At 35.0% G+C, this 12,733-nt stretch overlaps 1 protein-coding gene across 1 annotated transcript; it reads right to left on the bottom strand.

Annotated features, from left to right (window-relative positions):
- Positions 1–116: 116 nt before the first annotated feature.
- On the bottom strand, positions 117–10,304 carry LOC125855432 (uncharacterized). The gene is made up of 13 exons (XM_049535154.1): positions 9,821–10,304; positions 7,980–8,061; positions 7,768–7,871; positions 7,357–7,483; positions 7,184–7,278; positions 6,896–7,019; positions 6,159–6,239; positions 5,821–5,919; positions 5,559–5,741; positions 2,373–2,513; positions 2,188–2,244; positions 1,371–1,505; positions 117–438 (listed from the first exon to the last, which is right to left on the bottom strand). Exons 1-13 carry the CDS (start codon positions 9,859–9,861, stop codon positions 235–237), a joined length of 1,473 nt encoding a protein of 490 aa, XP_049391111.1. The 5' UTR covers positions 9,862–10,304; the 3' UTR covers positions 117–234.
- Between the last annotated feature and the right edge of the window lie 2,429 nt (positions 10,305–12,733).

The following is a 12,733-nucleotide window of genomic DNA, read 5'->3' as shown; positions in this document are numbered from 1 at the left end:
ACCGACTGCATAATCAAACTAAAACCCAAACATTTGAAAGAAAGGGGACACAGGAAAGTTTACTGGCATTTAAATTTTCTTGAACCAATTTCAACAAATCTAACATTATAAGGAGAGAGTTATAATTAGTTACATAAACCTACACTATTGCTAGGCATACACACAAGAGCCACTAAAGAAAAAGTTGTCAACTTCTCCATTTATGGAACAGAGCTTGTGAATAGCAACAGATGGTTAGGAGGAGCTGTATCTCCTATGGCTAATCCTCTTCTGAAAGCAAAGCCGTAATCGCTGGCTAAGAGCTTCCAGCTTTTCAAACTTCTCACGCTTGGATTTTTTTGTGATTTGTGCAGCTTTCTTTTTTCCATCGTCCTTTGATGAGCCCAGTGCAGTATGTTGGTTATCGCGAAGAGGGGTCGCAAGCACATCTACAGTAACCTGCAACTCAAACAGAACTTGCAACTGTTTATCACGAAGCATATATACCAGTAGAGCAAAAAATCTACTGGTTGAAATAGACTCAAGTCAGTGACCCTTGAACTTTGTATCATGCAACAAGTTGGTACTATTTTTTTCATTCAGCTGATATCATATTCAATCCCAAAGTGTTTTGGCTTATTTAGAGGGCTAATTTGACCAGCTTTCGGAGTGATATTAAGCATGAATAAATAATAGTTAAGGACTAGAAATTAAACGGAAAATACCACAAACTTGTTTTCTTTTCCATTTCAAAATATAATTAGTTAGGACTGAACACAATTAGCAATATGGTCCATAAGATTAGGATAGAGGGAAATATAACCTTGAAGTGTATCTAAGGCGCACATAGATGTAGACAGGCAATTTTATAAGGCTGTCTTCAATGAAAAGATCTGAGAAATGAATTCATTCGTTTTGGTCAATCCACTCTAACCTTGTTTAGAGCTGAGGAAGGGTTTATATAAGCTCAAATGAACGTGTACATGAAATTACTTTGATGTCAAGAAATGATGGAAACATAAATATGAAATAAATCTGCTTTATTTATGTGGGAAAGGTGATTGTCCTCGCTCTTGCATTAGCACTAACAAAATTCTGATTGATTTGGCTGAGATATTCTTGCGGACAAAGCCTGGATCATGACCAGATAATGAATATGAGGAGCGCCTATTGAGCATTGAATCTTATTAAAAGATGAAAATACTTTTCAGGTTTGAGTGTTTAGAATTGAATAATGCATGAATTACTATATGAATGTAACTGTGAGTTGTATACAGGGTACAAACTTACATTTTATATGAAATTGCAGGGGTGACAAAAAAACTGCTATCTACAAGTATGGCAATGCGGATTCAAATCTGATTATCAGAGTGGGAGCAGAAGCACAATACCTGATTGCCACTGGCGGCATCTACAAAATCTGTGGTAATCTCATCGTCACTTCCCAGAGATGAGCACCTTCCCCAACTCTCTCGATTTGAGCTTGTGCAAGAGTAACAGTCCTCATTTTCGCCACTTTGCTTGTCCTGAGAATCAGACTATCTGAAATTTTGGTAATAGCGAAATAACAACCAAAACCAGCACCAAAGAAGAGTATTGTATTTCTAAAGACTTAAACTGCCATCAATCTGACACTCCATCCTTCTTAAAACAAAGGTCCCTATTTCAAGTGTCAGCAAAGTTTTATCATAATATTTTTTGATATCTAGACTGGTAGCTCAAATAAAGATCTCGGGATAACAATCCCGTATCTAATCCTTCATCCCAAATAACAAACCAGCTGGACAACTGAAAGAGGTAGTGGCAGAACCAGGATTTCAAAAGATAAGCGCAGGATTAAAGACACCGAACATCAGACAACGGACCTGCGATTCCGAGGATGGCCAAGCAAGGGTTTGAAAACCACTAGAGATTGGGCTTGGACATAAACGAGATAGACGAGAGAATAACAAACTTTTTTCTCCAAAAGGGAATAACATATTTGGAAAAAAGGAAGAAAAGGGGAAAAGGAGTTGCAACAGATTTGGAGAAAGTCAAAGAAATAAAAGAGAATATTAGTTGCAACAACCCTTGACTTGAATGCAAATGTTTTAATCCTTAACCAGTGTACCACAGTACAAATGGTGTGGGCGCCCACTCCCAGTAATGCTTTAATCGATGAGTCAACACATTTAAGAGTAAACTGCGCTGAAACAGAAGTTTGCATACCTCTGTTTGTGGAGTAGCATGACCATTAAGTTCTTCTCCTCCATTAATTAATGGATCCTACAGTAAGTAACAATCAATCAACTTATAGTGAAGCAACTTAACATCACTGCCATTGAGAAAAACTCATCGGGGAAGAGATAGGGGTGGAAGAACATGGGAACTTGAGAGTTAAGGAGAATTCTTACATTTAGACTAGCAATTGGGGCAATGTCAGCAAGGAGTTCACCAGCAGACTTAGCTGTTGAAATGCTAGGTGGCACAGATGAAGAGCTTGCTGTATCAGAAGTAACATTCCGAAGAGTTGCAATTATCTCATACAAGAGATTCTATGAATAGATCACCGGAAATGAAATGTACATCAGACCGCATGATTCACAACAGTTAAGTAGATATATATCGTTAACAATCATGTCAAATAGACAAGGAACTACTAGTAATACACAATACTGTGAAGAATTTATGACAGCTAAGTTAGACATCAAATTAGTTTTGATTACTTCTTGAAGAATGAAGTGATTGCAGTGCAGAAGTTCTAGAGTTACTTGTAAGCAGCATAAATGTATTTTTCACACACACACACACACACACACATATATATATATAAGACACCCTTGTCATTTTACTTTACATTTTACGTACGTTGCTCGGACTCAGGTGCGGTTGTCCGATACGGGTGCATATCTTGAGGTTGGATCCTTCGTGATCTAATTTTTAAGATTCGGGGATATGGATCCATGTATGGATACGGGTGTGGGGATTCGCCTAAAAATACTTAAAATATCTAAAAATAGAGTTATAAAATGTAAATTATAAGATATTATGTAGAGAACTTGAGGAGAATCCTGGAAGGAGATTAAAGGAAAAGGAGTGACATAGAAATTTCTATATATAAAAGGTATTCCATTTTCTTCAATTTCACCTTAGCTTTTGTATTGATTACAGAAATCATTAAAACTGTCCAGACTTTCCTAATCGATTTTGGTCAAAGTACCCAAAATCGGTAGACCAAATCGGACATGGATCCCACACCCACACCCACACCCATGTCGTTTCGAGAAGAGTGCGGCACCAAAAATGAAGAGTCCGAGCAACTTAGCATTTTACTACTTACAAGGTTAATGAGGTAACTATGCCAAGTCAAATTGAGTGAGTCCTATAAACACCCTTCTTTAATCAAAATCATACAAGCTGACATAATCTAGAAAACTAACTCTGAGACCGTGATTATTTTTTCTAATAATCATACAATCTAAAATTAATCCAAAATCTCCCTCACATAAACAAGAAACTCTTTAGCCAAGATCCAATTTTCCATATCACCAATTTAACTACCCCTTTTGACCCAAAGGAATGGACCATTACAATTTGGAGAGTCAAACCGACCGTTTTCCTTTTACTATAAAGTTTTCAAACATCTTAACTATTAAAAATATGACATATAGTAACTATTCTTTTTACAAGGTAATACACATATATAGTAACCAGTGTTGTGAAAGGCGATCGCCTCGTCACCAATGACGAGAGGCGAGGTGAGGCGAGGTGACCCTTCATCGCCTATTAGCTTTGTGGTGAGGCGATCTCCAAAAGGTGATGCCATGGGGACAATGGCGACAAAGGTAAGAATGGTGTTGCCTTTTGTATTTCCTTACAAAAAAGGCGACCAATTTAAGGTTTTTAAAGTTAAAAGGTATTATAGGGTTTTCTTACCAAATTTGCACAATTGCACTCTTAGATTGCGACTCCAACTAGTCGACTCAACTAGACTTCTCCGGCAGCCAGCCAGACTTTTTCAGAGACACCAAAGTCCAACTAATACGTATTGCTTCTTCCTCTGTTTCTTTTTCCTTCTTCTTTAGACTTCAAAGTTACTTTTATTGACTTTGGTTATGTGTTTTTCTCATTCAAGTTCTAGACTTTTTAGTATCTACTATCTATTTTCAGTTTTGAATTGAAATATTTGCTAATATGTTATTGTTATTGAGATTTTGATTAGTTGTATATGCAATTAAATATTTTAATTTTTCAATATTAATTGATGCAACACTTCAAAAAGGCGAGCGCCTCGCCTGGTGGCAAAACAAACCCTTATCGCCTTTTGTCGCCTTTCACCGTCCAAAACACTGATAGTAACTTTTATGTACATCAATATCAACCATCCTCGTCTTTAATATACATCAATATCAACCATCCTCCTCTTTAATGTATCAACTAATTCTATTGAATTCTTTATCAGTGAACTATATTCCAATTTCCAACTGTCTATCCAAACTGACACTCTTAATCTAGCTTCTTTACTCTCTCCTTTGTATAGGCAATTTAAATTGGATTTACCCGTCAAAGTAGGAGACAATATACCTTGATATTCTCGATCCTTCTTTGATTCAAATCATTGTTCCATCCGAATTTAAAAAGATTATTATGTGGGACCCCTTCCTTATGTAGGACCAAATCTTGGCATAAATGTGATGGTTCTTCTCTAACCAGCCCACACCGGGTGTCCCAAACACTGCTCATACTCCCTCACATCCATGTGTCAATGTGATGACCCCATTGATTATTTAACACTACATCTAGGTACTAATGTAGTGCATGTCTAGGTTTTCCTTGCAAACATAACAATACTTAGAGGATTCATCATATTAAGATTATTATTATGTTGACCATCAATCTACTGCAACACTTCTCCTTTATCTGGACTTGGAACCAACTATATGTTGCAATGCTCACATAAGTCATGTTAGGTGCCGAAAAAGTTACAATAAAATCTTGCAAAATATCCTCCCGCTTTAACCAACAAAAGACAAACCAAGAAGTTTATTGGTGCATGCAGAGTTCCACATCCCTTTTTCCTTCAGGACTGGAAGAAAGCGGGTCTTAACAAGTCTTCTCGGTCTATTTGGAACGCCATTCCAGCTGTAGTCTTATGGATAATTTGGAAAGGAAGGAACACTAGGATTTTTTAGAACTCAGAAATATTGTCAATAGTAAGACTAGATGTATTTCTTTGCTTAGCTTTTGGCGCAACATGGCTAATGATGATGTAAATGGTCCCGTGGCCATGGTTGATATTGTTAGCTCGTTGCAATGCTTGTTCGGGATGTAATTTTTGAGCCAGCATATCCTTTTTGCTGGCTATTTCTATAGAGCTTCACATTACTTGTCAAAAAAAAATTAAAAAAATTATGAATTTCTTGATCAAACAGAATTTTCTTCTCCTTGCTAATTAGTTAGGAATATAATCTTTTCTTCATTGACACAAGACATTGAACTCATCTGGTAAATACAATAATAATTAAAAAAAAAACAATTCAAATCTAGGAAACTTAATGAGCTATTTACACTCGTCTGGAAATACAACTGGGAAAAATTACCTCATCCATTCCAGCACCGACCTTGATGTCCCCTAAATCGTAATATTTCTCTATTTTACTTTTAGTTGGTGAAATCCCGGGAGGGTGGAGGACATTGTAGAAGAAAATAGACACTGAATCATAATAAAATTGTGGTCGGGAGGAATTGTGGTCACCATCAAACTTGATAATGTTTTTATCACCCTGTACAAAGAAAAATAATAGATTACGCACAATTCACCACATCGCAACTTACTCCAAAGATATCCAAAATATTCTGTACCGCATATGATTTATAAATGAGATCAGAGTGATGGGGCTGAACAAACTTATCATCTTTAGCATGTCCAAAGAGAGCAGGAATATATGTTTTAGGAGAAACCTGCCAGAATCAGTAAAAATTTTGACACATCAAGATTAATACCCATTCAATCCAAATCAGATACATACCATAGTTGGAAAAACTTAAACCTGTTGAAATGCTCAGCTTAGTTATATGAGTATATGTTTTTTCCCAAATTAAGTGCATTATCAAACAAATTAACTACATGAATTAAACAAGCTTTTATCAACTTCAAAGGACAAATTGATTAGACTCTAGACAACCATGAGCTCAAGCACCTGTAAGCAATTAAGTCTCATGATATCAAACTTTGCCTTCTTCTGAATGACATGTCGCATATACTGCACAGCAACCTTTATCTGCAGAAACAAAGAGAGAAAGATCTCAATACCTTATGAGAATGACACAGGCGTTTGCAAGTACTTCAAACTTTCTTAAGACTATTAACACTCTTCTTCTTGCCTTCTCCTTCTGTTTGATGAACACTAGGGAGCCTTGACAAAATATGCATTTTTTAGCCAGAAGGGACACAAATAGAGCAGATTATATGCAGCAGATTAGAGATAGTTTTCAGTAAATTATCCAGTAGACATGATTTCTGGCAGTCATATTCTTATCAATGATCTTGAGCTAGTAGAGCCAACTAATGAGCCAAATATATTAAACCCTTTCCACCTAGAATTATGGAATGAGCTAATGAAAAAAGTTCATTTTGAACTCATAATTTGGTCCTCTTCTTTCCTCGTGCAACTGTTTGAAAAAGACAAACTAAAACTGAGAAACAAACCACATTCCCGATGCAAAACGAATTGACCAAGTGCATATATACAAAATATAATGAAATAAAACCCACAAGATAGTATGCACTTGTCTGAAAGAATAGTGATACACAAATTGATGTCATACAAAATGATTTCTTTTTAACCACCCTTTCTAAGAAGAATCATAAATATGCAAGTACTTGTTTCAGATCACGTTATAGATGTCCATCCACAGAAAAGAAGGGGATCCATACGGTGAATTTAGGAAGCCTGATTTTGTAGACATCTACAAGCTCCATCATTAGATCAAATAAGTTAGAGAAGGCACTGTCCAAGACCATTCCAGCAATAGAAGGATCTTCCGCTCCATATAGAAGGCTGGTACATTAAACAGAATTATTAAAATTGTGATCATGGAATTATTTAGAAACAAAAAGAAATCAGAATCATAGTCAAACAGTCAGCTAGAATCTAACTTGTCTTTTCCAGAAGAATTTGGACTGAAAATTAACAAGCAATTGAAGTATGCAAAGTGAAAATACCTTGTAACTGCACCCATAGACCGCCCCCATAGACCTATGCGTGAAACTTTCAGGTTGCTTCTCAGATATGACACAACTACCTTGAGGTCATCTTTCTGATACGTAAACGAAGAGTTTTCATATATCACAAGCACCACAAAAATAATGCATGCAAGAAAAGGAAAAGGCAGTACCTCATGCCAACCAAGACTAACGTAGTCGCCATCTGACAAGCCTGAACCCGAGAAGTCAAGGGTTACCACAGTGATGTTTGATGAAAGAAGTATTACAGCTGCCTCATTCGCATCAGCCCTACAGCCGCTGCAGGATCCAGAACGGAAGATAAAGCTCAATTTTGAGAATAAGACCTTAGAATATATTTTGTACATTTCAGTAAATATTTACTAAATCCTTTTACATACTATAATGTATGTGACTATATAAAAAAGGTCCACAGCCTAACAAGATTAGTGGAGCACATAATTATTAAATACCTAATGTCCTATACTCCTATATAATGTATTGACTCTTCATAAGATGCTCACAACTTAAGCAGATTAGCGTTCACGTCAATGAATTAAAAGTCATAAATGCAAACAGTAAACCTGTTTCCATGGCAGTATATAACACAAGGAAGAGGAGCACCATCAGGAAATGATGATGGAGTATAATGACTGCATCGCAAGGTATGACCTCTTTCATTCTTAAGCTGCAAAAAAATAAATAGATGAAACAAGGATAATCCAATTAATTAGAAGACGATGACTACACAAATGAGCAAGGGTGACCACTTTAGGTAAGAGGTGACCATACTTGCCTCAAAGTCTTCCCTTTTGTACTTTCTGCCCCCAAGACTGAACTCTTTCTCCCATAAAAACTGGTCTGGATTGTAATCTGCCCTGTTATACATTAGAGAGCAGTTGACAAACCTCTAAACAACTATCAAACAAATCAAAAGCTCAGATGATAGATTGATGCTTTATAGCACAAGGTTAGAGCTATTTCATCAAAGACCAAACAGAAAATGGATTGGTGGTTATATCATAGATCAAGCTGGAGACCTAGTTAAAAGAATTGGGGTGAATAATTAGACAACTCGTGGACCTAGGAAAATAGTGGCAAACATACTGCAGGCATATCTGAATGAATAGTAGTGTATATCTTCTTTTGTTAAAATAACTAAGAAACCCTTGAGAGCTGGCAATGCATTGTTTGAAACTTGGTGTGATCTCCAGGAAAACATGCAACAATGTCTCAAAAGTTCCAAACCCAAAATGCGGGAAAAGGAATTTTTGACAGTAGCATATTTGCTATGGCAAAAACATTATAGCTGCTGAAGGGATAATGTTTAGTTCCCCCTAATCAAAAGGTGAGATTAATGAGGTATATTCTTGTTGCTCAAATGATTTCACAAGTTACGACTAATTAAATACATGCCTGCAAACATTAAAATCTTGGACGGCAAGCCAAGGGTTGATAGACCAATAGTGTAAAACTAGCCTTGCTGCACAGAAGGTCAAGGGACTAAGCATTCCCCACCGCCACCCCCATCTCCCGCACAACTGTATATAATCATCCTTCCTGCATAGAAGGTCGAGGAACTAACCATACCCCCACAACCATCCCCTCACATCCCATGATATATAGTTAGAGAAAGCAAGAGGAGGAAAAACTTTGTAACTCCCTTGATAACAAGATAGAAAAAGTTCAGAACAAGATCACAAACAGAATTCAGAAACTATTTCATTTGTGGCTTCTACATAGTTATCATGATCACGTGTCAGAGGTATAAAACGTGAAAGGAACTCCATCCTAAGCAGGCAGAAAATATGAATCTCTAGACATATGCAAGTCCTACCCAATCTCTCAGTGTTCCTTTTTTCTCTCATTCATTTTGCATGATCTTTTTTTTTTGGGCTAACCATGGTGTCCGGTGGGGACAGATGAGAAGAAATCAACTAGTTTTGTTTTTTTATAGTCAAAAAGCTAGTGTTTTTCATCTCTGCCGGGGCTTGAACCTTGCGGGGAGTTGAACCTTGTTGGGAGTCTAATCTAAGACTACCTAATTCTCAACCCACTTCATTGACCACTAGGCCACGCTCTTGGGTACCATTTTGCATGACCTTTTGGCAACATAAGTTTCAATCCATTGATCATGAAAAATGAATAATTGGGCTATGTAAAGAAAGAAAAGAAAAAAGAATCTCCATCTCTAATTGTCTTTTTTCCCCCTTCATTTCTTCTGATACAGTTACATTTTATTTGTTTATTCATATTTTAAAATAAATGGGGCAGGGGAAATGGGTTAGGGTTTACAAGGTAGGAACCGAACCCTCAACGAGATGAAAATTCAGGTAGCCAACCAACCAACTAAGCTAATAAAATTCCCCGACTGATACAGCAACATATGACTTAATTTAATCTTTGCATTCACATAGTTTGATTAAATGCAAGAGGGAAAAGAAATACTAAAATTCCACAAAACATTCTACTTGGACTATGCAATTCAAACCTACATTACCCAATTAAGCAGACATAGAATCAATAACAAGTAGAACACACAACAATTAGAGCTAAATTCAATTAATCCTCAAAACAATGCCCTAAAAGAACCCCCACCCCCCCCCCCCAAAAAAAAAAAGTTGATGATATACCAACCTGGGCGGACGAATAACAAAATTGATGAACTGATCAATCATACTTCAAAATCAATTTTTTCTTGACTCCCAAAAACACTGCAATCTCTGATTATAAAACTCGATTTCGTACCATTTCAAAGTCGACCCACTTCAAGTTTTACCGAGTCCTTCTTACCCAAAGCAAAAAACCCACAACAAATGTAACTCAAATTCACAATCTTTTCTCTTTCACATCGCTCATGAAGCTGTATTAGTTCTTGAAAAGCTTGAATTGGAACTGAATTTGCAGATTTTTGGAGATTTTTCAAATGGGGATTCTGGATTAGCAGAGACAAGCAGGAGTTTACAATGTTGATTGTGAGAAGTTTATGGGATCCATAGCAAGAACTCCAGATGAAAGAAGAAGAAGAAAGGTGGAATCTTGTTTTGGAAATATTAGGATGTGATTCTAATTGAAGAAGCCTAGGCTTTGGGATACTTCACTACTAGCTCCTTTTTCTTTTCCTTTTTTTTTCGAGTCTTGGCTTAATAAATAAAGTTATAACTGTTAAAGTAATTATCATGTGATTATGAGTTTGACTGTGAAAATAATATTTGCATAAATATAAAATAAAATTGTTGATAATAGATCTTTGTGGTTTTGTCCTTTTTCGAACCTTATATTGATAGAATATGCACAACGGAAGCTATATTCAGGATCACAAATCTTACATATAGGCTAAACAATATAACATAAACGAATTTAGAAGAGCACTAACCTGTTGAAACTTCTACAAAAATCGTCCAGATGCCAAGGATCCAGAGCTGCGATCTTCTCCTATTTCCTGATTGACTGTTACTACCAATTTACTTGTGTGGGCAAGTATTACTTGTTTTTCAAAAAGATAATCTCTTTCAAGCCATATCCAGCCTATTTATCTAGTTTTCCAACTCAAGAATGAATAGGAAAAACGTCCAAATAAATCTCAAGCTTAATTAGCAATCAAGAGGATCATGAGAATAAATTGATATAAAAACGTTTTCATCCATTAAAGGCCAAACGTTTTTGTAATAAGAACAAAAACGTTTTCATCCATTAAAGGCCAAACGTTTTTGTAATAAGAACAAAAACGTTTTCATCCATTTAAGGCCAAACGTTTTTGTCACTAACTCAATCTTTAATTCTCAAATAATTCATCCTTTAAAGAAGATCAACAATAAAATTAATTTGTCCTTCTTTTCAAACTTGGTCAATTAATCAGGCATAGTAGGGACCGTAGATATATTTAATAGAGGCTTCCAACTACGATAATAATTCTCAAATGAACGAATTAACCATATCGCAATAAATTACAAAGTATTCCACTAAAATTCTGTAATTGCACTCCTCGATTTAATTTCGAAATCTACCACTACATCTTATTTAACCCCCCGTGTTAGAATTACCGACACCAATCAATTAAATCAAAATTATCTGAAAATTTAATTCATTGACTAAATTAATCCTTTATTATATTTACTTAACTTATTTCACGTGACGGATCTAAAATCCACCTGCAGGGTTTTCACGTGAAAACTTATAAGTAACCATAAAGGGGTGTCTTCAACTCGGGTCCGAGACACGGTTCTATCAACTAATTATTATTTCACTAATGTAATTTGTCATTATCTAATCTATTAGGAATTTATTGACTCATCAAAAAGTCTCACCTTTTAATAGATTAAAACAATAAAATAAATTACATAGATCATAATAATTATATCAAGATTGAGAGTATAAGTACATGTAGTGGACTAGAGAATTTATTTATAAATATTCAGAACATAAACAAATGTCTCTAATTGGTCCGTTCAATACATACAAAATGTACTAGCACAAGAAGTTGAATTTAACCATTCTCATAATTAAGATCAAATTATATTTAATCTTGTGCTACGATCATCAAGATGTTCGTCCTACTTCATCTTTGATCGTGAACATAAATTTATAACTTATATGCACCAACAATTTTAATCTTCCGTGTATGAGTTAAAATACTCCATACACAAAATTGTCTACTATATAAGCAATGGACACACATATATACATAATGATCTATTTAAACAAAAATTTATTATATTAAATAAATAACATAAAAAATCTTTACAAGGGATTAAATAAAAAATACTATAACACAATTACATGGTTAATAGTATATCCCAACATATATGTAGTTGGAATTTAGTATATCGCAGAGTTTATTTGAGTTCGAGATATGAATATAGTTTTTTTTTTTAAATGCGAGATAATTCTTGTAGTTCTGTCTGATCCTTCTTCAGGTTCTGCACATAGCTGGAACTTAGTGTACTACACATTTTTTTTGAGTTCGAGATGTAGAAATAGTTTTTATTAGAAATGCAGAATAAGATTGTGTAAAATAAACTTTTGTGGCTGAGTCTTCTTTTTATAAGGTATACAATAAGAACAAAGTACAATGAACTACTTTTTATCTTCTATCTTTGCACTCGATATTTGTTTTCCATTCTGAAATTCAAATATAAATTAGCATAAAATACTCTTTAACACGATTACTTTATTTTTGGGTGTTTAAATTTGAATACTTTAATTAAGAGGGGAGAGATGTTTATTACTATCCTATTAAGTTTGGGGAAATAGGGCTTTGATCCCTATGTTATTGTCTTATTCCAATTTCGATCCTCGTGTTATTTGGATAAGCTCATTAAACCCTTAATTAATCAAAATGTGTTATTTTGATCCTTTAAATTGATGGATGTCAAATATTTAACATAATTTGTGTTTAAAAATATAATATTTTAAAAAAGTAAAAAGTATACTTTAAAAAGAAAAAAGTAAAAAAAAACATAGAGGAGACTAAGCAAATACCCCATAAAAGTAAAATAATTACAAACATATACTCATTTACATTCATACCCCCACTAAATAATTACATTA

The sequence above is a fragment of the Solanum stenotomum genome, chromosome 2 (genome assembly GCF_019186545.1).
Source record: "Solanum stenotomum isolate F172 chromosome 2, ASM1918654v1, whole genome shotgun sequence".
Classification (NCBI taxonomy): Eukaryota; Viridiplantae; Streptophyta; class Magnoliopsida; order Solanales; family Solanaceae; genus Solanum; species Solanum stenotomum.
This window is presented reverse-complemented; position numbering and strand designations above follow the sequence as displayed.